The sequence below is a fragment of the Ranitomeya variabilis genome, chromosome 1, assembly GCF_051348905.1.
Source record: "Ranitomeya variabilis isolate aRanVar5 chromosome 1, aRanVar5.hap1, whole genome shotgun sequence".
In the NCBI taxonomy this organism is placed as follows: Eukaryota; Metazoa; Chordata; class Amphibia; order Anura; family Dendrobatidae; genus Ranitomeya; species Ranitomeya variabilis.
The window spans coordinates 662,704,835-662,728,799 of NC_135232.1; the positions used below are offsets into that span (position 1 = coordinate 662,704,835).

Genomic DNA, 23,965 nt, shown 5'->3' on the forward strand with positions numbered 1-23,965 from the left:
GCATCGTATTCATAGACCGGGTTATTTATCTTGCGGAGACGGAGCGTCTCCGCAACATAAATAAACATGCTGTGGTCTATAAAGACGTGCCGCATGTCCGATTACGCAGGGCCGCCGGATGCGTCCCTGCACGCATAGTGGAAATGGGATTTCATAAAATCCCCTCCACTATGCTGTAACATCTGGACGCTGCGGATTGGATGCTGCGGCTGTACGCAGCGTCCAATCCGCAGCAAATCCTTATGTAATCCGGACAGTGGAAACATACCCTTACAGTAAAGAATCCGCATCTGTTATTATGATTAAACCTTCTTTCCTCCAGACGCAGAGGATGCCCCCTTGTCCCCGTCTCAGGTCTAAGGGTATGTGCACACGGTGCAGATTTGCTGCGGATCCGCAGCGGATTTTACCGTGCAGAAACGTTGCAGATCCGCACTGTGATGTACAGTACAATGTTAGTTAATGGGAAAAAAAAACCTGTGCAGACGGTGCGGAAAAATCAGTGCGGAATTGCTGCGGATTTCAAAGAAGTGCATGTCACTTCTTTTGTGCGGATCTGCAGCGTTTCTGCACCCCTCCATGTTAAAAATCCGCACTGGCAAAATCCGCAGAAAATCCGCAGCAATTCCACGTACAAAAAGTACAAAATCCGCATAAAAACCGCGGCAAATCCGCGGCTGCGGATTCTGCCAGGAGCTGCGGATTTGGTGCAGAAAATTCTGCACCTCTTTTCTTTTTCGTGAGCACATAGCCTAAGAGTAAAAAGATCATTAGAAAGGTCTTTGTACTGTCCCCTCATATATTTATACATTGTTAAAAGATCACCCCTAAGCCTTTGTTTTTCCAAACTAAATAACCCCAAATTTAATAACCTGTCTTGGTATTGCAGACCCCCCAGTTATTATGGAATCCTTAAAGATTAAAAATAATCTTAATTCATGCAGTACTCGGTGGTGTATCCCATCCGGGCTTGACGGATTTGTCAACTTTAGTAATTTAGTAAATGCACTAAGTAGTTGGTCAGGGCTCCTTTTGCATCAATTACTGTATCAATGTGGAGTTGCATGGATGCGATCAGCCTGTAGCACTGCTGAGGTGTTATGGAAGCCCAGGTTGCTTTGATAACAGCCTTCATCTTGTCCGCACTGCTGGGTCTGGTGTCTCTCATCTTCCTCTTGACAATACCCAACAGATTCTCTATGGGGTTATTAAGGTCAGGCGAGTTTGCTGACCAATCAAGCACAGTAATACTGTTGTCTTTAAACCAGGTATTGGTACTTTTGACAGTGTGGACAGGTGCCAAGTCCTGCAGGAGAATGAAATTTCCATCTCTAAAAAGCTTGTCAGCAGAGGGAAGCATGAAGTGCCTTAAAATTTCCTGGTAGATGGCTGCCCTGACTTTGGTCTTGATAAAACACAGTGCACCAACAAATGATATGGCTCCCCAAACCAACACGGATTGTGGAAACTTCACACTAGACCTCAAGCAGCTTGGATTGTGTGCCTCTCCACTCTTCCTCCAGACTCTGGGACCTTGATTTCCAAATGAAATGCAACATTTACTTTCATCTGAAAGCACCTTGGACCACTGAGCAACTGGTCAGTTATTTTTCTCCTTAGCCCAGGTAAGACGCTTCTGACGATGTTTATTGGTCATGAGTGGCTTGACACAAGGAATGCGACACTTGTAGCCCATGTCCTGGATACATCTATGTGTGGTGGCTCTTGAAGCAATAACTCCAGCAGCAGTACACTCCTTGTGAATCTCCCCAAAATTTTGAATGGCCTTTTCTTAACAATCCTTTTAAGGCTGCAGTTATCCCGGTTGCTTATGCACCTTTGTCTTCCACACTTGTTCCTTCCACTCAACTTACCATTAATATGATTGGATACAGCACTCTGTGACCAGCCACCTTCTTTAGCAATGACCTTTTGTGGCTTTCCCTCCTTGTGGAGTGTGTCAATGACTGCATTCTGAACATCTGTCCAGTCAGCAGTCTTCCCCGTGATTGTGGAGCCTACTGAAACAGACTAAGGGATCTTTTTAAACACTTAGGAAGGCATTGCAGTGTTTTTTTTTTTGCTATTTATTCTAATTTACTGAGATAATGACTTTGGGATTTTCATTGGCTGTAAGCCATAATCATGAACATTAACAGGAAAAAACACTTGAAATAGATCACTCTATAATCTGTGCATCAAATACCTTCTGAATCATAGATACATGATTAACTTGTTGACATTCATGTTGCTCACGTCTTTTACATCCATTAATAGGAATACAGTATCTGATCTGCTTACTTTTTTGGAAGTTTAACTTTTTTCAAATTTTCTTCAGCTGTTTGATTTGAGTGAACAATGAGACATCCAAGAGCCAACAAAGTCCTACAAAAGAAAATACAATAATCTCAATGAATGATATAAAAAGAATGTGGTAAAAATAAACAGACTTGAACAATTTGATTTTTGTTCTAGATTGGTGGGAACTTCTGAAAGACAGGTTATGGGTGGGAAATAACAAAATAGTAATTTCTCTCCTATTCAACCACCCCCACTTACCTAGCTCAGCCATTCCAGAGGTCTCCCTAGTTCTACAGATATAATGTCACATCCACCATTTATGTGACTGCTGCATTCACTGGTCTCAGCAATCATGTGTCACAAATGTACATCCACTGCCACCTCGGCCAAGTTGGACATTGGGCAAACTCCGCAAATGCCAGATGGGCTGGAGTGCAAAACTTTTAACAGTATTGGCATCAACAAAACGCTGATACTGTTAACACTTGTGGCAGAGTAGAAAGCCATCGGCTCCCTGCTTCAGCAATTACTCCAGAAGACCGCAGACTACTTTCAGCCTGAGGTATGTTGCAGGCTGAAAGCATACAGGAGACATTGGGTGGCACGATGTCATCAATGAATTGCACTATCAACGCTGGCAAACAGCTAGATAAACCGAATGAGGTGACAGAGGCTGAAGTGAACATGGGACAAGGATAGGGTATTAGCCTTTCTTATCATTATAATGATGTCAGGGGAAAGGTCATTATATGAAGGAATGTGCTGCAGGGGCCATTCCACTGAATATAGGGGCTATAGACAATCATATAGTTTACAGTGGGGCCTGTGGGCATCATAATGTGTATAAGGGTCTATTACGTATACAGTGCACAGAATGGGCATTAAAGAGGTTGCCACAACTTTAACATTGATGGCCTATCATTAGTATAGGTCATCAATGTTTGATTGGTAGGGGTGCAACACCCTGCATTTCCGCCAATCTGCTGGTCTCAGTGTCAGCCTGAACTGACTAGTTACGGAGCTGCACAGTGCAGCTCTGTCTACTGTATAGTGGTTGGAGCTGGGCAATACACATATGCCCAGGGGCAGATGTGTAGTACCCAGCCTGGGCCACTATACAGTACACGGAACTGCGCTGGGTGTTGCACTTCCCACCGATCAAACATTGATGACCTATCCTAAGGCCATCAGTGTTAAAGTAAGGCACTGGGCACAACACGATATAGTTTGTATACAGGTGGGTAATTTGAGGAGGGGTCTCAAAAAGCAGTAAGCCAGTTCAGATGAATATTTTAGTGGTCAAGTGTTTAACATTGCAATAGGAAGGCTCATCTTTTATGAAATAGAGAAAACCCCCACAAGATTAGATAAAGCTCACTTGAGAGTCTCTGTGGACATCTGCAGGTTATAATTTTTTTCAGTTTCTGGAAGTTTGGAAAATTCTACCAAACAAGGATGCTGACGTTTATTATCATCTCGCACCTAAAAAAAGAACATTAATGTTACACATATGAGATCTGTAGTCATTGTAAAGATTAAATTTTGTCAGTATATATGTGAGCCATGGAAATGTATGGTCACACTAATATCATTCCTCCTTTTTTAAATAAATCAAAAAGGAAAGTATAATGAGTGATAATGGATAATGGATAATAACACATAACTTTCCTCTTTTTAACAGATTGGTAAAAATACAGAAAATAAATAAGCTGTCAGCTATGATTAAGCGTTTTTCGACATTCTGTCAATTTTTATTTCATACTAAACTATTAAGGGCTGAAAGTTATTGTAAGTTTCCTGGGATAATAATCTCTAACACAAGAGTGGTGAACTGAATTGATATTTTCTTTTTTTTTTGTGCTATTTTTTAACCCTAGAAAGCTCCACCAATTGTAATCATTAGGACTGTGGGTCATTTCTCTACAATTATTTGTAAATGCATCAGAATAAAAAACCATGTTAAAAACTGTAAATTGAACTTAACAACCTAACACTTAATTCCTTATTTTCAGTTATAGGGATAATAGTCCTGAACGCAGTGTTTCTTACAGGTGAACTTTTACGAAAGTCAGATGGAAAATAGTAAGACTTCAAAGCTTCCATGAAGACAAAGCTCTTCTCATAAAGAAATTATGTATATGGCCAAGTAATATTGTGCTTCAGAATAATTCTTAAAAATATACATGGGAATTCTTTTTACTCTATATGTTGGCTGTCTGAACTCACTAGCACCCACTAGCATAGAGCATGATTGTATTTAGCTATAGAATGTGCTATCGATACAGTCTTCTCTAGAATAATGCTATAACTTCTGTACTACCTTAAATTAAGAAAGCAGATGAACTTGATAAATGTTGACATTTTCACAATATTCAAAGACAAGGACTCAAAACATCATAGTAGAACCTAGCATGTGGAATACACCACTTAGTTAATTTCCATGTACTGTAGATTATGCAGAGCAAAAATAAAGGATATATTTATAAAAACTACACAATTATTTGTTCATATACAGTACAGACCAAAAGTTTGGACACACCTTCTCATTTAAAGATTTTTCTGTATTTTCATGACTATGAAAATTGTACATTCACACTGAAGGCATCAAAACTATAAATTAACACATGTGGAATTATATACTTAACAAAAAAGTGTGAAACAACTTACATTTTATCTTATATTCTAGGTTCTTCAAAGTAGCCACCTTTTGCTTTGATGACTGCTTTGCACACTCTTGGTATTCTCTTGATGAGCTTCAAGAGGTAGTCACCGGGAATGGTTTTCAATTCACAGGTGTGCCCTGTCAGGTTTAATAAGTGGGATTTCTTGCCTTATAAATGGGGTTGGGACCATCATTTGTGTTGTGCAGAAGTCTGGTGGATACACAGCTGATAGTCCTACTGAATAGACTGTTAGAATTTGTATTATGGCAAGAAAAAAGCAGCTAAGTATAGAAAAGCGAGTGTCCATCATTACTTTAAGAAATGAAGGTCAGTCAGCCTGAAAAATTGGGAAAACTTTGAAAGTGTCCCCAAGTGCAGTGGCAAAAACCATCAGGCGCTACAAAGAAACTGGCTCACATGAGGACCGCCCCTGGAAAGGAAGACCAAGAGTCACCTCTGCTTCTGAAGATAAGTTTATCCGAGTCACCAGCCTCAAAAATCGCAGGTTAACAGCAGCTCAGATTAGAGACCAGGTCAATGCCACACAGAGCTCTAGCAGCAAACACATCTCTACAACAACTGTTAAGAGGAGACTTTGTGCAGCAGGCCTTCATGGTAAAATAACTGCTAGGAAACCACTGCTAAGGACAGACAACAAGCAGAAGAGACTTGTTTGGACTAAAGAACACAAGGAATGGACATTAGACCAGTGGAAATCTGTGCTTTGGTCTGATGAGTCCAAATTTGAGATCTTTGGTTCCAACCACCATGTCTTTGTGCAATGCAGAAAAGATGGACTCTACATGCCTGGTTCCCACCGTGAAGCATGGAGGAGGTGTGATGGTGTGGGGGTGCTTTGCTGGTGACACTTTTGGGGATTTATTCAAAATTGAAGGCATACTGAACCAGCATGGCTACCACAGCATCTTGCAGTGGCATGCTATTCCATCCGGTTTGCGTTTAGTTGGGCCATCATTTATTTTTCAACAGGACAATGACCCCAAACACACCTCCAGGCTGTGTAAGGGCTATTTGACCAAGAAGGAAAGTGATGGGGTGCTACGCCAGATGACTTGGCCTCCACAGTCACCAGACCTGAACCCAATCGAGATGGTTTTGGGTGAGCTGGACCGCAGAGTGAAGGCAAAAGGGCCAACAAGTGCTAAGCATCTCTGGGAACTCCTTCAAGATTGTTGGAAGACCATTCCAGGCGACTACCTTTTGAAGCTCATCAAGAGAATGCCAAGAGTGTGCAAAGCAAAAGGTGGCTACTTTGAAGAACCTAGATTATAAGACATAATTTCAGTTGTTTCACACTTTTTTGTTAAGTATATAATTCCACATGTGTTAATTCATAGTTTTGATGCCCTTAGTGTGAATGTACAATTTTCATATTCATTCAAACTTTTGGTCTGTACTGTATGTTATAAAAGGGATTTGTAAAACCAACAGTTATCTCATATAATCTTAGAATACATAAATTATAAAAATGACATACCTTGCCATAGATCCAACCAAGTTCAATTTTGTTCATGCCCCAAAGTTCATGGATGTTTTCTGCTAGTTTGTCTCGAATCTTCTCAAGATGAGGAGGTAAAACAATCTAAAAAAAGGGTACAAATACTATTTATTCTTAGCAAGCAAATAGATGTTGGGAAATTCAGATGGTTTGGCTAAAAAATACAGATATACCTTAAAGCACTGAAGCAGAGTTAAGAGTAGAAGAAGGCTTACCTGGCTGGTATCAATGGGACAAGGAATGAATGAGGCTTGAGACAGGAAGTGTGTTGTACCCAACAAATCCCGAACTCCTTCACAATCTCTTTTGTACTCTTTTACAGGCTCTACTCTCATCTTCTCTTTTGGCAACAAGGCCTCATAGCATGGAGCATAGCCAGCTGGGGGTAAGAACTTGAATTCTCCATGGCGTCCACCAAGAAGAAATCGGACCCTAGAAGATCAGAAATAATGTTTTCAGGAACTTTTCAGTATGTATGTAACATTACATTTATACTTGCACTGATAAGTACCAGGGTTTACAGAACGGAAGGACTTGGGAATTCAGGTTACGAGAACACTAAGCATCAGAACTCAATGTCAGGCAATGGTTGCAAGAGCAAAAAAATATTTTAAAAGGAACCTGTCACCAGAAAAAACATTATTAACCTTCAGATATGGGCTTAATCTGCAGGTTAATGGCGTTACAATACGGCCTGGTGCCCATACTTAGCCAAACGTTGAGGGGAGAAAATGAACTTTATTCCCGCTAGCAACATTCCGGTTTAGTCACGGGGTGGTGCCGATGCTGGTTCAGTCACTGCTCTCAGCATAGAGAGTGGCTTCTGTAACCAAATCCCCTGGCTGTGACTGACAGCTGGCCCTAATACAGAGCCAGTGGCAGTCAGTGGGGGGGGGGGTTGTATAATCAGAGCGATGACTGACCCGAGGTGGCACTGCCCTATGACTAAAATCAAAACGCTGTTGGGGGAATAAAGTTAATTTCAACATTCCCTGCAGCATTTGGCTACGTGAAGGCGCCGGGCAGGTTAGTAACGCTATTAACCTGTAGATTAACCCTGTAGGTTCAAGGGAACCTGTCACCCGCCAGGGCCTATTAAAGTAGAAGAGCCACTTCCAGCAGCACTAAGACTGCATTCTGTGAAGGTGGCTCTTATGTTTATTATCCCTAGGAACGCTGAAATAATGACTTTCATAATTTTCCAGCCATACCTCTATTGAGTCAGGGAGGTATGTTTTCTCCCCCTGACTCAACCGCCTCTCAGCCATCCATCATCCCCCTCTGGCCTCTGGGCACCACCTCCTCTCTTTCTCATGATGTCACCGGCACCTGCACTCTGCAATCAGTTCTCGGGCATGCGCCATGCGGCCTGCCCAGGAACTTGCATCAGGTGATGTAAGGATATCACGCCTACTTCCATGTAGCAGAGGCCCCAGATCCCGCCTCGCAGTGTGTTATGATGTATTCACACTGCGGGGCTGGGAATCTGGTGTCTGCACAGTCAGGCTCTCTGGAGGAAAGAGGGGAAGGGAGTTGGGTACAGGCGCAGAGATCCTCACTGCACAGGTGCCAGATTCCCAGCTCTGCAGTGTGAATACATCATAACACACTGCGGGGCGGGATCTGGAGCCTCCGCTACACACAGGCGTGATATCCTTACATCACCTGATGTAAGTTCCCAGGCAGTGCACACGTCGCATGCCCGAGAACTGATTATTAACTGATCATTATTTCAGCATTTCTAGGGATAATAAACATAAGAGCCACCTTCACAGAATGCAGTCTTAGTGCTGCTGAAGGTGGCTCTTTTACATTAATAGGCCCTGGAGGGAGTGACAGGTTCCCTTTAATAGTGTTTTTTGCTGTGACAGGTTCCCTTTAGGGGTTATAAAAAGAGAGCCATAAGCCTGTGATTCCAATTTAGTATTACTCCTCTGTAAATCCTGTGCGTAGCCTCATCTTGATCATAGAATCCAGTTTTTGGCTCCATATTCTAGGAAGTGTTTTGGGAAGCTACAGTGGACTCAGAGATGGGCAGCAACATTATTAAATGGTATGGCCTCTTGTGAAAGCTAGATAAATTGGACTTGTTTAGGTTAGAAAATAGGCACTCAGATACCGGATTTTCTGTATAAATACATTTGCGACATATGGTTTTTTTCTTCACAAGGACCTTACAAAGAAAGAGGGATGGAGAAAAGATGATGTTGACATCAAAATAGAAAAGGTTTTTTTTACAGTTAGTGCAGTTAGACTATGGGACACCTACAAGAGGCAGCAATGGCGGACACTATAACAAAACCTAAAACGGTTGGATGCTTTCTCATAACATACAGTTTGTGGGTTATAAATAATCTAGTGATAAAGTAGAATTGTTGAATAAAGGCTGAACTTGATGAATCTTTGTCTTTTCATCTTTTCTCAAAATCTATCACTATGTAACTATGTGATCACCCAAATAGTATTTTTGCTCAGAATTTGTAATATATAGAGAAAAAAATGGGAACTTTATCAACAAGGTGTGGCTAAAAGGGCAAAGTTCAATTATAACTAGGTTAAATGTCAATCAAGTATAGTACTAAATGTAAAATGTCTACAGATTTTAGATGTGATAAAGACATGTCAGAAATCAGAAGGAGTTACTGTGCATAGAAGCTCAAGAGTTGGAATATGGGCTGTGATGCCGTGCAGTTATGCCCCTTTTCTTTTGGTTCCCCTTTAAGTTTTATAGCTCTTGTTTGAGGGGTCTTATAACTGTTTCCCTGGTCACAACTTAACATGTCTCTAAAGACCTCCAAACACATTAGCAAAAGTTTGCTCAACCCATAAATGTCTCTAATGTGTTTGGGGGTCTCCTAAACCTTCTTTGACACATGATATTGTGGAAAGAAAAAGTTTGCATATTGATTTTAAATCAGCCAAATCTTCAGTTCCATAAGATGCTGCCAGAGGTGTTTGGCAGAGGTTTATTCGGCTTTTCACTAACACATGCAAGCTCAAAAAACCAAGCATGCATGGGTATGGGAGACTAGGGATGATCAGATTTTCGGGTGACAGTGATTTAAAATTATACCACATTGAATTTTGTCATTGAAAATTACTTTCAAAGAAGGAGACCCTTTAAGATATTAGTTGAATTTGCAGAAATCTCTGCTCCATGTTCCAAAAGTCAAAGACTCGAGATGAAGTGCACACGTAGTAAAAACCACTTACTTGACACCAGCAGAAAAGCTGACAACTGGGAAAAAGAGACCTTCAGTATTAAAGTTCTCAAACATGCCTTGGACCGGCTGCCCATTAATACGAAAAGAAATACTAGGCACTCCCAAGTCCAGGCAGCAGCTGACCACATCATCGGATGCCAATAAATGCTGGTTTGTTGAAGCCACGGCCCTCGGTACCCTCCCTATATAAAGTAATAAGATAGTAGGTAGTAAGGGGATCACATAAAACATTTATCTTAGTCATCTGCAAAAACACGACAATGGCAGCTGAAAGAAAAAGCAACAAAGAAATTTGACTCAAGAGAGCATCCTAATTATCTTGCTCTACTATGAGTCAAATACAAAGCACTAAGCTTAATTTCTGCCTTATACGTCAATGAAAAAAAAAGGACAGGGTGCATGGAATGAGTCACAGCGAGAATAGAATGAGATCTTGTGAATTGTGCACCATAGGCTGTGTCTGAACTTCACAAAGATAATATCACTATTTTTTCTTCTACGCAAACTGCTGAGGGACTATTCACAACACCGCATGTTCTATTTTAGGTAATTGGGCCAATGTCTAAAAACAGACCAGATAGGACATTTAGAGAACTATAGCTTTAAAGGGGAAAGCTCACAAAATAAACATCCCTTTCTTCACAGATATCTGCCTCCGATAATTCTAGTTGGATGATTATCAGCTGTCAGGAGTATAACAATCATGATTGCAGAGGGTGCAACCACGATGGGCCCATGTGGGAGGAAGGCCGTCGACCTCAGCACCTTCTTTAGCTGAAATGCACTGCGGTGCAATAGATGCCGCTGGCTAATCAGAACCCAGCAGTCAGTGTGCAAGTCATTCAAGTGGCATGGCACTGACGTCTTCATCACCATAGCAGGCACGCTGATGTCAGCTACCAGCCTCTGCGTCAGCTACAGCAGAGGATGCTACATGTTATGGCATAAGAGGAAGGGGAGATTAATTTTTTTGTTTACGCAGAGGCAGAACCGAGACATATATACCAGTATGAGTGACATATAAACCAGGAAGGGGGACATGCATTTGAGGATGGGGGACTTATATACCAAAAAGGGGGATATGTTTACAAGGATGGGGAACATATATACCAGGATGGGAGACCTAGACTGTATGCAAGGGTGGGGGTATATATATACCAGAATGGGGGATATATATACTAGTAAAGGGCTCAGGATGGAGGACATATATACCAGGGAAGAGGACATATATAAAAGGATGAGGTACAGGTATACCAGAATGGGGACATATAAATCAGGAATGGGCCCAGGATGGAGGACATATATACCAGGAAGGGTGTCATGGGCTTATCGCTAGAGAGGAGCTCGATGACCACGCTGTCTGATTTCTCCTACTTCTGCACTGATTAGAAGCACTTCACCTTCATATTAAACAGTGCATGTTTCTTCTAGCTGTGAAGGGGATAATCTGTTCAGCTGAGAGCTCCAGGAATTTAACCTGATTTGATGCTCTCATCTGTTCAGTGTTGGCCACTCCCCTCTCCAATATATACTGGCCTCTGGCAAGCAGGCATTGCCAAAATTAGCTTCATGCTGCATGGTTCAGGAACAGGAGTTTTGTTGTTTGAGGAGGTGTTTGGTGCATTTATCTAAAGACTGTTGCTTGGTTTTAGTTGTAATCCTCTTCTTCTCCTACTTTGATTTTTCCATTCCTTCACTCCCCGTCTTTCCCACTTTTATTTGTGACAGCATATTTGTATGATTGGTATTTTACTTTATCCCAGTATGTATTCCCTTGTTAGTCTGGTTGGTGTATTTCCATACACTACTACTCCTCTCTTGCCTGGGTGGGGGGAGGTAACAGACTTATGGAGAAATCAGGATCTCAGTAAGGTACGTAGACCTGGCATCTTCATCATTGGAAGTAATCCGGGGAGTGTTATGATCTGGTGGCCTAGGAGCAGCATGAGACGTACCCTGGAGAAGGTGGTACCTGTACTGACCGAAGACCCTGAACTTAACACCGCAACTAGAAGTAGCCGTGGAATGTACCTATCGCTCCCTAGACATCTCGACACAGCCGGAGGACTAATTACCCCTAGAGATAGAAAAGGGAAAACTATCTTGCCTCAGAGAAAATCCCCAAAGGATATTCAGCCCCCCACAAATATTGACTGTGAGAGGAGAGGGAAAAAACATACACAGACTGAAATCAGAATTTAGCAAAGGAGGCCACTTCTAGCTAAATAGAAAGGATAGGACAGAGTACTATGCGGTCAGTATTAAAACACTAGAAAATATCCACCACAGAAAATACAAAATCTCCACATCTAACTAAAGATATGGAGGGTATATCTGCATCTCCAGAGATACCAGCTTGGCTAAACAAATCCTTATACAGACCAAGCTGGACAAGACAAAAACATGGAAAAGAACTGAACAATAAGGCTCACAGCATGTGGACTGCAAAAATCAGGGCCAGAACTTATCTTTGTTGAAATGAACAGCAAAGCAGGAGAGACCAGGCAGGGATGTGAATCCTCCAGGAACAATGGACAACTGGCACTGACTAAAGGGTCAAGCAAGACTAAATAGCCCAGTCAGATTTGCAAAAAGTGGACACACCTGATGAATGCTGCGATCCAGAGACAGCAGCGCTACCACTTATAACCACCGGAGGGAGCCCAAGAGCAGAATTCACAACAGTACCCCCCTCTTGAGGAGGGGTCACCGAACCCTCACCAGGGCCCCCAGGCCGATCCGGACGAGCCAAATGAAAGGCACAAACCAAATCCTCAGCATGAACATCGGAGGCAACAACCCAAGAATTATCCTCCTGGCCATAACCCTTTCATTTGACAAGATACTGAAGCTTCCGCCTCGAAAAACGAGAATCCAAAATCTTCTCAACCACATACTCCAACTCCCCATCAATCAACACCGGGGCAGGAGGATCAACAGAGGGAACAACGGGCACCACATATTTCCGCAACAAAGATCTATGAAAAACATTATGGATGGAAAAAGAGGCTGGAAGGGCCAAATGAAAAGACACTGGATTGATAATCTCAGAAATCCTATAAGGGCCAATAAACCGAGGCTTGAACTTAGGGGAAGAAACCTTCATAGGAACATGACGGGAAGACAACCAGAACAAATCCCCAACCCGAAGCCGGGAACCAACACACCAACGACGGTTAGCAAAACGCTGAGCCCCCTCCTGAGACATCACCAAATTGTCAACAACATGAGCCCAAATTTGCTGCAACCTGTCAACCACAGAGTCTACCCCAGGACAATCAGAAGGCTCAACCTGCCCTGAAGAAAAACGAGGATGAAAACCAGAGTTACAAAAGAAGGGTGAAACCAAGGTAGCAGAACTAGCCCGATTATTAAGGGCAAACTCGGCCAATGGCAAGAAAGCTACCCAATCATCCTGATCAGCGGACACAAAGCATCTCAAATAGGTTTCCAAAGTCTGATTAGTTCGCTCGGTTTGGCCATTTGTCTGAGGATGAAATGCGGAAGAAAAAGACAAATCAATGCCCAGCCTAGCACAAAAGGCCCGCCAAAACCTAGAAACAAACTTGGAACCTCTATCGGACACAATATTCTCCGGAATGCCATGCAAACGAACTGCTGAAAAAGCTGAAAGAGCAACGGAACCAAATCAGAAGAGGAAGGCAATTTAGGCAAAGGTACCAAATGAACCATCTTAGAAAACCGGTCACAAACCACCCAGATAACCGACATCCTCTGGGAAACCGGAAGATCTGAAATAAAATCCATATAAATATGCGTCCAAGGCCTCTCAGGGACCGGCAAAGGCAAAAGCAACCCACTAGCGCGGGAACAGCAAGGCTTGGCCCGCGCACAAGTCCCACAGGACTGCACAAAAGAACGCACATCCCGTGACAAAGAAGGCCACCAAAAGGACCTACCAACCAAATCTCTGGTACCAAAAATCCCAGGATGACCAGCCAACACAGAACAATGAACCTCAGAAATCACTTTACTAGTCCATCTGTCAGGAACAAACAGTTTCCCCACTGGACAGCGGTCAGGTTTATCAGCCTGAAATTCCTGAAGAACCCGTCGTAAATCAGGGGAGATGGCAGAAAGAATCACCCCTTCCTTCAGAATACCGACCGGCTCAAGGACCCCAGGAGAATCAGGCAAAAAGCTCCTAGAAAGGGCATCAGCCTTAACATTCTTAGAACCCGGAAGATACGAGACCACAAAATCAAAACGAGAGAAAAACAGGGACCATCGGGCCTGTCTAGGATTCAGCCGTTTGGCAGACTCGAGGTAAATCAGATTCTTATGATCGGTCAAGACCACAATACGGTGCTTGGCCCCCTCAAGCCAATGTCGCCACTCCTCAAATGCCCACTTCATAGCCAACAACTCACGATTGCCGACATCATAATTGCGTTCCGCAGGCGAAAACTTTCGAGTAAAGAAGGCACACGGTTTCATCAAGGAACCATCAGAATTCCTCTGAGACAAAACGGCCCCTGCCCCAATCTCAGAAGCGTCAACCTCAACCTGAAAAGGAAGAGAAACATCCGGCTGACGCAACACAGGGGCAGAAGTAAATCGGCGTTTAAGCTCCTGAAAGGCAGAAACAGCTGCAGAGGACCAATTCGTCACATCAGCGCCTTTCTTCGTCAAATCGGTCAGGTTTTTAACCACACTGGAGAAGTTGGCAATGAAACGGCGATAAAAATTAGCAAAGCCCAAAAATTTCTGAAGGCTCTTCACGGATGTGGGCTGGATCCAATCATGAATGGCCTGAACCTTAACCGGATCCATTTCTATAGATGAGGGAGAAAAAATGAAGCCCAAAAAAGAAACCTTCTGTACTCCAAAGAGGCACTTAGACCCCTTCACAAACAAGGCATTATCACAAAGGATCTGAAATACCATCCTGACTTGTTTCACATGAGACTCCCAATCATCTGAAAAAATCAAAATATCATCCAAATATACAATCATGAATTTATCAAGATAATTCCGAAATATATCATGCATGAAGGACTGAAACACAGATGGAGCATTAGAGAGTCCGAATGGCATCACAAGGTATTCAAAATGGCCTTCGGGTGTATTAAACGCAGTTTTCCATTCGTCACCCTGCTTAATACGAACAAGATTATATGCCCCTCGAAGGTCAATCTTAGTAAACCAACTAGCCCCCTTAATCCTAGCAAACAGATCAGAAAGCAAAGGCGAAGGGTATTGGAATTTGACCGTGATCTTATTCAAGAGGCGATAATCAATACAGGGTCTCAAGGAGCCATCCTTCTTGGCAACAAAAAAAAAACCTGCTCCCAATGGTGAAGAAGATGGCCCAATATGCCCCTTCTCCAAAGACTCCTTAACATAGCTCCGCATGGCTGTATGTTCTGGCACAGACAGGTTGAAAAGTCGGCCCTTAGGGAACTTACAGCCTGGAATCAAGTCAATAGCACAATCACAGTCCCTATGCGGTGGAAGGGAACTGGACTTGGGCTCATTGAATACATCCTGGAAATCTGACAAAAACTCAGGAATTTCAGAAGAGGGGGAGGAGGCAATTGACATCAAAGGAACGTCACCATGAACCCCCTGACAACCCCAACTAGTCACAGACATAGATTTCCAATCTAATACCGGATTATGCACCTGTAACCATGGGAAACCCAGCACAATAGCATCATGCAAATTATGCAACACCAGAAAACGACAATCTTCCTGATGGGCTGGCGCCATGCACATGGTCAGCTGTGTCCAAAACTGAGGTTTATTTTTAGCCAACGGTGTAGCATCAATGCCCCTCAAAGGAATAGGACTCTGCAAAGGCTGCAAGGGGAAACCACAACGTCTGGCAAATTCTAAGTCCATTAAGTTTAGAGCGGCGCCTGAATCCACAAATGCCATGACAGAAAATGACGATAATGAGCAGATCAGGGTCACAGATAACAGAAATTTAGGTTGTACAGTACTGATGGTAACAGAACTAGCGATTCTCTTGGTACGCTTAGGGCAATCAGAAATAACATGAGCAGAATCGCCGCAGTAAAAACACAACCTATTCTGACGTCTGAATCCTTGTCGTTCAGCTCTAGACACAATCCTATCACACTGCATAGGCTCAGGACTCCGCTCGGAAGACAATGCCATAGTGTGCACAACTCTGCGCTCATGCAAGCGCCGATCAATCTGAATGGCCAGAGACATAGAATCACTCAGACCAGCAGGCGTGGGGAACCCCACCATAACATCTTTAATTGATTCAGAAAGACCCTTTCTGAAAATTGCCGCCAAGGCATCCTCATTCCATTTAGTCAGCACAGACCATTTTCTAAATTTCTGGCAATATGATTCTGCCGCTTTTTGACCCTGACACAGGGCCAACAAGGTCTTCTCAGCATGATCCACTGAATTAGGTTCATCATGCAATAACCCAAGCGCCTGGAAAAAGGTGTCTACATTAAGCAAAGCCGGATTCCCAGGTTCCAGGGCAAATGCCCAATCCTGGGGGTCACCACGCAGCAGAGATATAACAATTTTAATCTGTTGGATGGGATCACCAGAGGAACGGGGTTTCAGAGCAAAAAACAGTTTACAGTTATTTTTAAAGCTCAAAAATTTGGACCTGTCCCCAAAAAACAAATCAGGAGTTGGAATTCTAGGCTCTAAAACTGGAGTCTGAACGATATAATCGGAAATACCCTGTACTCTAGCAGCAAGTTGATCCACACGAGATGCCAATTCCTGAACATCCATGCCAGCGCCAAACTCCTGAGCCACCCAGAGGTAAAGAGGGGAAAAAAACCACAACAGACTACAGAAAAAAAAATGGCTCAGCACTTTCCTTCCCTTCTTCTGAGATGCGGTTAACTCATTGTTGGCCAGTTGTACTGTTATGATCTGGTGGCCTAGGAGCAGCATGAGACGTACCCTGGAGAAGGTGGTACCTGTACTGACCGCAGACCCTGAACTTAACACCGCAACTAGAAGTAGCCGTGGAATGTACCCATCACTCCCTAGACATCTCGACACAGCCGGAGGACTAATTACCCCTAGAGATAGAAAAGGGAAAATTATCTTGCCTCAGAGAAAATCCCCAAAGGATAGACAGCCCCCCACAAATATTGACTTTGAGAGGAGAGGGAAAAAACATACACAGACTGAAATCAGAATTTAGCAAAGGAGGCCACTTCTAGCTAAATAGAAAGGATAGGACAGAGTACTATGCAGTCAGTATTAAAACACTAGAAAATATCCACCACAGAAAATACAAAATCTCCACATCTAACTAAAGATATGGAGGGTATATCTGCATCTCCATAGATACCAGCTTGGCTAAACAAATCCTTATACAGACCAAGCTGGACAAGACAAAAACATGGAAAAGAACTGAACAATAAAGCCCACAGCATGTGGACTGCAAAAATCAGGGCCAGAACTTATCTTTGTTGAAATGAACAGCAAAGCAGGAGAGACCAGGCAGGGATGTGAATCCTCCAGGAACAATGGACAACTGGCACTGACTAAAGGGTCAAGCAAGACTAAATAGCCCAGTCAGATTTGCAAAAAGTGGACACACCTGATGAATGCTGCGATCCAGAGACAGCAGCGCTACCACTTATAACCACCGGAGGGAGCCCAAGAGCAGAATTCACAACAGGGTAGCAGGGATAGCTAGGGTACCCCCTAGTACTAGGGACATGGAAGGAACCCCTCGCCACGACAACAGAGACGTCACAAAGGGGCCCAAGATGGAGGACAATAGGAATGGATCCAGGATGGGGGACATATATACCAGGAAGGTGGACATATAAAACAGATTGTGGGATATAGATACATATGTCTGAGACTGTGTGGCAAACCGCCACATCCCATGGCTGGGAGCGTCAATATGCATGGAAAAGCTTTTGTATGGAGGCCTTGCAACTGTTTTATTCCAAACCAGCACTGTCGCACTCCTTTGTTTTCAAAATCAGTGGGAGTTTTAGCAATCCAACCCCAATGATTAAAACATGATAGCAGTCTGCCATTACTTTACAAGATAGAAAAATTCATAGGAGGTACCATTCAGACAGTTTTTTTTTATTGTACATAAAAAAAGAGCGGCGATTTCCATCTGTGTCCTGGATGGCATTGTCATTCGTGTTTAATCAGGGTGTTCATTTTTACCATCAGTGATTTTCTGTCACATATCAACGTGCTGTTTGTTTTTCACTGACTCGCTGTTATGAGAAGCTTATGAGCTTATCATCAGATTGTTGGGGGGGGTTTGCCTAGAAGAAAAAATATATGAAACACTGATGGTAAAAAGGACACATGGACCAAATACTGATAAAAATGTGTTAAAAATACTAATTACTGTACAACATTTCAATTGTGCCTCCCCTTTTCCTCATAGATTGTAAGCTTCCGAGCAGGGCCCTCACTCCCCTTGGTATCTGTTTTGATCTTTTTTTTTATTAATATGCTGTAATGTCTAATGTATGAATAAGTCCCCTCTAAAATGTAAAGTGCTGTGGAATAAATCAGCGCTATAGAAATAAAATTATTATTATTATTAAAAAAAAATCATGCAGTAGCCACGCGGCAAATACAAAAATGTTCCTATGAAAAAAGTTAGGTATTAGGAGCTGCAAGCTCTCATTTTTAGGAAGGATGCCTCTACTGAGACCACATTAAACTTAATCGATAAGGCAAGATAGGAATTACAAATGTATTACATGACCAGTATTCTTAATTTGTGGCTATAACGGATTATGCCAAATCAAGCGTGAGGAAATAAATACCGTAGTTTGTTATATCAAACATGTGTCCACTTTTGCTCAACAATCAGTATTTTAAGAAGGCTACATGCCAAGACTAGACGGGCCACTGCAATAACTTGGCACTGAACAGTGGAAGTGAATCGCGTTCCTGGTGGAGGTTTCCTTTCTTTCTTATGAGTTGTTCAGTCTGGTGACAGGAGACCTCAGTCATTTCACAGTGTGAGGAATTACTGCTGTCCAGTTATACACAGCTGTTATATTTAAAGACAGTGGATTATAGAAAGGAAATTATCTTTTGTTGTATTATGAACAGAGCACTCTGCCGAAATCCCTCCAACTGGCAAATGTATGACTGGGTTTTCTTCCAAGCTCCCAAATCGCGTTAAGCCTAGGATTCAGCGGTGAGTTCATTTAGTGTATACCCAGAGGGAAGCAATATTATGCAGACTAGACAAAATATTTAGCTTAAGCCAATAACTTCAGGCAAACAAGTGCAAACTGAAATGCTACAGATCCATGGGCAGAAGGTTTCAGACATTGGCTGCATGATTTCAACCAGATATATCTGACTGTGAAAAACTGTGGTGTTTCAGAGAAAGATTGAAAAACATACTTTAAAAGCCAACTGGGACTAGTCAGACAGGTGGGTTCCTTGTGGCTACTTCCAGTCTTCCCCCCTTTAGTGCCAGGTCTCTTCTCATGTGCATGTAAAGTCAGAAACCTGTCATTACAGGGAAGAAGTTAGGGTGAGGTCACAGGGGACTCGTCTATCCTTCTAGCCTCCATTGCAGCTCGGTCCCTGGCTGGTGGCCTTTAAAGCATGCTTTTCCCTGATAGACCACAGTGCTTTAGAGTCAAACATACACGACTGAAATCATACAGCCATGGCCTTATAAATGCTGCCCGTAGATTGACAGTAGGTTAGCTTTAAATTAAGGCAAGAGTCAGATTATATGACTTTTTATTTTACTTTGGACAATGCTCTTAAAAACCTTAATCCTACAAGAAAGCCATTTTTTCGGGGAAAACATTGTTTTTGCATTTGTCAAGCTTTGAAACTATGCTTCCAGTTCCATTTTATACTAGTTCCATTGTCGATGATGGAAATAGAAGGATATAGAATTAACTTGATTGCCTCAATTAAAAGCTATTGTGACCTAGGCTTAATAGTAAATTAAAAACTCCAAGTTACAGAAAAATATGAGATATTTATAAAATGAACTTACCGGACCATAAGTGAAGACCATCAAAGCCGTAGGAGAAAAGATCATCCCCTACACCATTGCCTCCCCATCCTTCACCTCCCCCTGGATAAGGAGCATAACCAGAGGTGGAAGCCCAACCTACACGTAGGTGAGTAGGTTCTGGAGTAAGAAATGGATCCACCTGATCGATATACATCTCAAAGTACCACTTTTTGTACTGTGCTGAGCCCTCAGCTACACCCAGGAAGATATTTGGTCTCATGCTGAAAAAGAACACAAAAATGTAAAATATAGCTGAGCTTATTGCACCGAGGGAATATAAAATACAGTAACTCTTTTCAAGTTCAAAATATGCCCACATGTTGAAACAGTTACAGTACTTTGTATATGGAAACCCCATTTTACCGAGATTTTATTAAGATTTAGCAAAGGCAAGCAGTAAGCACAACAACAAAGTCTCACAACTTGGCTTTACTTAAAATGTTTATAGAGGAACAGGTCAGATATACAGATGGCAAACAATCATGTAATAATGACAATAATAATATTATACAAAGGAATACTTATTAAAAAGCGTTTTGCCATAAAAATGATTTACCATTCAGCCACGGGGTTGGTGATAATGGTACAACTGTTGCATTCCTAAGTGAATACAGCGGTAGGAAGCTTGTTGTCACTCCCACCACTCCAATAGACAGTGAATGGTGCGGTGTTCCCACATGATCACTACCACTCCATTCACATTGGAGGGTATATTTCATATACAGTGGGGCAAAAAAGTATTTAGTCAGTCAGCAATAGTGCAAGTTCCACCACTTAAAAAGATGAGAGGCGTCTGTAATTTACATCATAGGTAGACCTCCACTATGGGAGACAAACTGAGAAAAAAAAATCCAGAAAATCACATTGTCTGTTTTTTTATCATTTTATTTGCATATTCTGGTGGAAAATAAGTATTTGGTCAGAAACAAACAATCAAGATTTCTGGCTCTCACAGACCTGTAACTTCTTCTTTAAGAGTCTCCTCTTTCCTCCACTCATTACCTGTAGTAATGGCACCTGTTTAAACTTGTTATCAGTATAAAAAGACACCTGTGCACACCCTCAAACAGTCTGACTCCAAACTCCACTATGGTGAAGACCAAAGAGCTGTCAAAGGACACCAGAAACAAAATTGTAGCCCTGCACCAGGCTGGGAAGACTGAATCTGTAATAGCCAACCAGCTTGGAGTGAAGAAATCAACAGTGGGAGCAATAATTAGAAAATGGAAGACATTCAAGACCACTGATAATCTCCCTCGATCTGGGGTTCCACGCAAAATCCCACCCCGTGGGGTCAGAATGATCACAAGAACGGTGAGCAAAAATCCCAGAACCACGCGGGGGGACCTAGTGAATGAACTGCAGAGAGCTGGGACCAATGTAACAAGGCCTACCATAAGTAACACACTACGCCACCATGGACTCAGATCCTGCAGTGCCAGACGTGTCCCACTGCTTAAGCCAGTACATGTCCGGGCCCGTCTGAAGTTTGCTAGAGAGCATTTGGATGATCCAGAGGAGTTTTGGGAGAATGTCCTATGGTCTGATGAAACCAAACTGGAACTGTTTGGTAGAAACACAACTTGTCGTGTTTGGAGGAAAAAGAATACTGAGTTGCATCCATCAAACACCATACCTACTGTAAAGCATGGTGGTGGAAACATCATGCTTTGGGGCTGTTTCTCTGCAAAGGGGCCAGGACGACTGATCCGGGTACATGAAAGAATGAATGGGGCCATGTATCGTGAGATTTTGAGTGCAAACCTCCTTCCATCAGCAAGGGCATTGAAGATGAAACGTGGCTGGGTCTTTCAACATGACAATGATCCAAAGCACACCGCCGGGGCAACGAAGGAGTGGCTTCGTAAGAAGCATTTCAAGGTCCTGGAGTGGCCTAGCCAGTCTCCAGATCTCAACCCTATAGAAAACCTTTGGAGGGAGTTGAAAGTCCGTGTTGCCAAGCGAAAAGCCAAAAACATCACTGCTCTAGAGGAGATCTGCATGGAGGAATGGGCCAACATACCAACAACAGTGTGTGGCAACCTTGTGAAGACTTACAGAAAACGTTTGACCTCTGTCATTGCCAACAAAGGATTTATTGCAAAGTATTGAGATTAAATTTTGTTTCTGACCAAATACTTATTTTCCACCAGAATATGCAAATAAAATGATAAAAAAACAGACAATGTGATTTTCTGGATTTTTTTTTCTCAGTTTGTCTCCCATAGTTAAGGTCTACCTATGATGTAAATTACAGACGCCTCTCATCTTTTTAAGTGGTGGAACTTGCACTATTGCTGACTGACTAAATACTTTTTTGCCCCACTGTACATATCTCATGATATGTGGTGGTACGGACTGTTAGACCCCCCATTCGATCATACAGTGGGTACAGAAAGTATTCAGACCCCTTTAAATTTTTCACTCTTTGTTTCATTGCAGCCATTTGGTAAATTCAAAAAAGTTCATTTTTTTATATTAATGTACACTTTGCACCCCATCTTGACTGAAAAAAAACAGAAATGTAGAAATTTTTGCAAATTTAATAAAAAAGAAAAACTGAAATATCACATGGTCATAAGTATTCAGACCCTTTGCTCAGAAACTCATATTTAAGTCACATGCTGTCCATTTCCTTGTGATCCTCCTTGAGATGGTTCTACTCCTTCATTGGGGTCCAGCTGTGTTTAATTAAATTTAGACCTGGCTGTTCAGCCAAACTGAGCAATCATGGGGAACAGCCTTGGTGAGAGTGGTAAAGAAGAACCCCAAGATCAATGTGGCTGAGCTCCAGAGATGCAGTAGGGAGATGGAAGAAAGTTCCACAAAGTCAACTATCACTGCAGCCCTCCACAAGTCGGGCCTTTATGGCAGAGTGGCCCGGCGGAAGCCTCTCCTCCGTGCAAGACATATGAAAGCCTGCATAGAGTTTGCTAAAAAACATATGAAGGACTCCCAGACTATGAGAAATAAGATTCTCTGATCTGATGAGACGAAGATAGACCTTTTTGGTGATAATTCTAAGAGGTATGTGTGGAGAAAACCAGTCACTGCTTATCACCTGCCCAATACAATCCCAACAGTGAAACGTGGTGGGAACATCATTCTTTGGGGATGTTTTTCAGTTGCAGGGAGAGGACGACTGGTTGTCATTGAAGGAAACATGAATGCAGCCAAGTACAGAGATATTCTGGATGAAAACCTCTTTCAGAGTGCTCTGGGCCTCAGACTTGGCCGAAGATTCACCTTATAACAATACAATGACCTGAAGCACACAGCTAAAATAACAAAGGAGTGGCTTCAGAACAACTTTGTGACCATTCTTGACTGGCCCAGCCAGAGCCCTGACCTAAACCCAATTAAGCATCTCTGGAGAGACCTAAAAATGGCTGTCCACCAATGTTCACCTTCCAACCTGGTGGAATTGGAGAGGATCTGCAAGGAAAAATGGCAGAGGATCCCCAAATCCATTTGTAAAAAACTTGTTGCACAATTCCCAAGAAGACTCATGGCTGTACTAGCTCAAAAGGGTTCTTCTACTCAATACTGAGCAAAGTGTCTGAATACTTATGACCATGTGATATTTCAGTTTTTCTGTTTTAATAAACTTGCAAACATTACTACATTTCTGTTTTTTCAGTCAAGATGGGGAGCAGAGTGCACATTAATGAGAAAAAAATGAACTTTTTTGAATTTACCAAATGGCTGCAATGAAACAAAGAGTGAAAAATTTAAAGGGCTCTGAATACTTTCCGTACCCACTGTACATTTATTATCTGTTCATGTTGACAATCACTAAGTGAGAAATTTTAAAATGTTGTTTTACAGATACAACCTTGTTTTTATGTCGATAAAATGTCATGTCATGTGATACATAAGGAGGCAGACAGAAGGTAATTAAAGGTGTATTCCCATCTCCAAGATCCTAACTCAATATGTAATATGTGTAATAATAATATTTGCAAATAACTCCAATTAGAAATGTAGTAGTTTTTCTGATTTGCTATGTCTCTCTCCTCATGTACAAGAACTGCAGGACCGTAGGTATCCATGGTTACGACCACTGATATACTGACAGGCTGGAGTCACACTACTGTACAACATGGCGGCCGAGTGCTATTTCATAAAATATCGCATCGCACTTGGCCCAGTGTTACTCTGTGGGGCAGCTCAGATCTGCAATTATTTTCTCATGCCGAATCGGCATGCTAAAACAGTCGCAGCATGTTGTGGTTGGCAGTGAGACTCAGCT

The 23,965-nt window shown here is 42.4% G+C and overlaps 1 protein-coding gene across 11 annotated transcripts in view; it reads right to left on the bottom strand.

The window, feature by feature from the left end:
• RYR3 (ryanodine receptor 3) overlaps positions 1-23,965 on the bottom strand; it is a 978,540-nt gene that overhangs the window by 517,195 nt on the left and 437,380 nt on the right. For all 11 annotated transcript variants that reach the window (XM_077263521.1, XM_077263512.1, XM_077263503.1 and 8 more), the window contains 6 exons: positions 19,693-19,934; positions 9,697-9,889; positions 6,699-6,915; positions 6,463-6,567; positions 3,680-3,783; positions 2,302-2,385 (listed from right to left, as the gene is read on the bottom strand). In XM_077263521.1, the coding sequence (XP_077119636.1) occupies positions 2,302-2,385; positions 3,680-3,783; positions 6,463-6,567; positions 6,699-6,915; positions 9,697-9,889; positions 19,693-19,934 (945 nt within the window). The remainder of the gene's footprint in view (positions 1-2,301; positions 2,386-3,679; positions 3,784-6,462; positions 6,568-6,698; positions 6,916-9,696; positions 9,890-19,692; positions 19,935-23,965) is intronic.